General features: G+C 38.0%; 1 protein-coding gene across 1 annotated transcript in view; it reads left to right on the forward strand.

Annotated features, from left to right (window-relative positions):
* Positions 1-2,500, forward strand: part of LOC133662618 (mucin-19-like) — a 47,401-nt gene that overhangs the window by 11,284 nt on the left and 33,617 nt on the right. The window contains exons 13-14 of the mRNA XM_062066732.1: positions 2,026-2,120; positions 2,378-2,500. The exon at positions 2,378-2,500 is cut by the window's right edge and continues 19 nt beyond it. Of these exons, the coding sequence (XP_061922716.1) occupies positions 2,026-2,120; positions 2,378-2,500 (218 nt within the window). The remainder of the gene's footprint in view (positions 1-2,025; positions 2,121-2,377) is intronic.

Below are 2,500 nucleotides of genomic sequence, written 5' to 3' on the forward strand. Positions count from 1 at the left end.
TTTATTTATTTAATCAAGTCCTTTTTAATAGTCTTCAATTTTTAGATTGTTTAGTTATTTTTTGCACGGTCTTGAGTTTACCAACATAATTCTAATAATAAAAAATGCATGTAAATAATATATATATTTTTCTTAAACATATACACACATATACATACATCCATATACATACCTACATATATACTGTATACATAGAGTATATATATATATATATACATACATACATGTACAAATATGTACATATTTATATACATATATACATACTGTATATGTACATATATACAAATATGTATATATAATTAAGATTTTTCAGAAATAGCATTTACTTAATTAAATAATTTAAACATGTTATAATAAAAATGTATGTTTTGACTAACTAGCTACTTTATACTGTAGCTACTAGTAGTTGCATTTAATCAAATAAATGCTATTTCTCAAAAATCTTAATTATATATACATACTTGTATATATAGTGCGGCTAGTTAGTTAGCAAATTGTTTAAAAAAATGAAACTTTTATTCAGATTATGTATATGTGCAATGACAGTATACGGAAATAATAAAACAAGAGATGTACAGGTATTTAAAGGCCTACTGAAATTAAATGTTGTTATTTAAACGGGGATAGCAGATCCATTCTATGTGTCATACTTGATCATTTCGCGATATTGCCATATTTTTGCTGAAAGGATTTAGTAGAGAACATCGACAATAAAGTTTGCAACTTTTGGTCGCTGATAAAAAAAAAGCCTTGCCTGTACCGGAAGTAGCGTGACGTCGCAGGTTGAAGGGCTCCTCACATTTCCACATGGTTTACACCAGCAGCGAGAGTGATTCAGACCGAGAAAACGACGATTACCCCATTAATTTGAGCGAGGATGAAAGATTCGTGGATGAGGAACATGAGAGTGAAGGACTAGAGTGCAGGACGTATCTTTTTTCGCTCTGACCGTAACTTAGGTACAAGGACTCATTGGATTCCACACTTTCTCCTTTTTCTATTGTGGACTACGGATTTGTATTTTAAACCACCTCGGATAATATATCCTCTTGAAAATGAGAGTCGAGAACGCGAAATGGACATTCACAGTGACTTTTATCTCCACGACAATACATCGGTGAAGCACTTCAGCTACGGAGCTAACGTGATAGCATCGTGCTTGAATGCAGATAGAAACAAAAGAAATAAGCCCCTGACTGGAAGGATAGACAGAAGATCAACAATACTACTATCAGGAGACACCGAACCAAACTCTGGACCTGTAACCACACGGTTAATGCTGTACCGCCGGACGAAGCCTAGCAATGCTGTTGCTAATGACGCCATTGAAGCTAACTTAGCTACGGGACCTCGACAGAGCTATGCTAAAAACATTAGCTATCCACCTACGCCAGCCCTCATCTGGTCATCAACACCCGTGCTCACCTGTGTTCCAGCGATCGACGGCGCGACGAAGGACTTCACCCGATCATCGATGCGGTCGTGGGCTAGCGTCGGATAGCGCGTCTGCTATCCAACTCGAAGTCCTCCTGGTTGTGTTGCTGCAGCCAGACGCTAATACACCGATCCCACCTACAGCTTTCTTCTTTGCAGTCTCCATTGTTCATTAAACAAATTGCAAAAGATTCACCAACACAGATGTCCAGAATACTGTGGAATTTTGCGATGAAAACAGAGCTGTTTGTATTGGGATACAATGTGTCCGAATACTTCCGCTTCAACCATCGACGTCACGCGCATACGTCATCATACCTAGACGTTTTCAACCGGAAGTTTCCCGGGAAATCTAAAATTGCACTTTATAAGTTAACCCAGCCGTATTGGCATGTGTTGCAATGTTAAGATGTCATCATTGATATATAAACTATCAGACTGCGTGGTCGGTAGTAGTGGGTTTCAGTAGGCCTTTAATATACATCATTAATTTCTGTTGCAACTTAAATATTCTTACTTCTCTAAATAAAAGTGGCTAAAACACAAAATTTAAAAATGTGTCACGTCATTTCACATCCCTCTATGTTTTAGAATTATTTGCTGATGAGAAATGTGCCATGTTGAACGACCAAAGTGGCGTATTTGCCAAGTGCCATGGTCACGTGGCACCGGATAGGTACCACAAGGTAAGAACACTTGTTCATATTTAGTACAACATATATTATACTGTATATACCGGAAACTTCATTAGGTACACGTGCATCATGCAATGGTTCTCAAACCTTTTACACAGAGTCCTCTCGTATAAATATTACCAGTAGTTTGGTTTTGAATGGTGGCACAAAGGAAAACATAATTAAAATTGCCTAGTGTACTTAATGAAGTGTCTTGCCCTTGGAGTTATGAGCAACCATTTTGAAATGTAGACTTTTTGAAATAACAGGCTTGCATCCAGAGAACATGTAACTGTGCCACCACAGTGACCAGCTTACAAGAGTGTTTGTGCGTCGCTTTGGCCAGCTACGCCAAAGCATGCGCAGATCTGGGCACGGCAGTCGGCGACTGG

This window comes from Entelurus aequoreus, linkage group LG12 (assembly GCF_033978785.1).
Source record: "Entelurus aequoreus isolate RoL-2023_Sb linkage group LG12, RoL_Eaeq_v1.1, whole genome shotgun sequence".
In the NCBI taxonomy this organism is placed as follows: Eukaryota; Metazoa; Chordata; class Actinopteri; order Syngnathiformes; family Syngnathidae; genus Entelurus; species Entelurus aequoreus.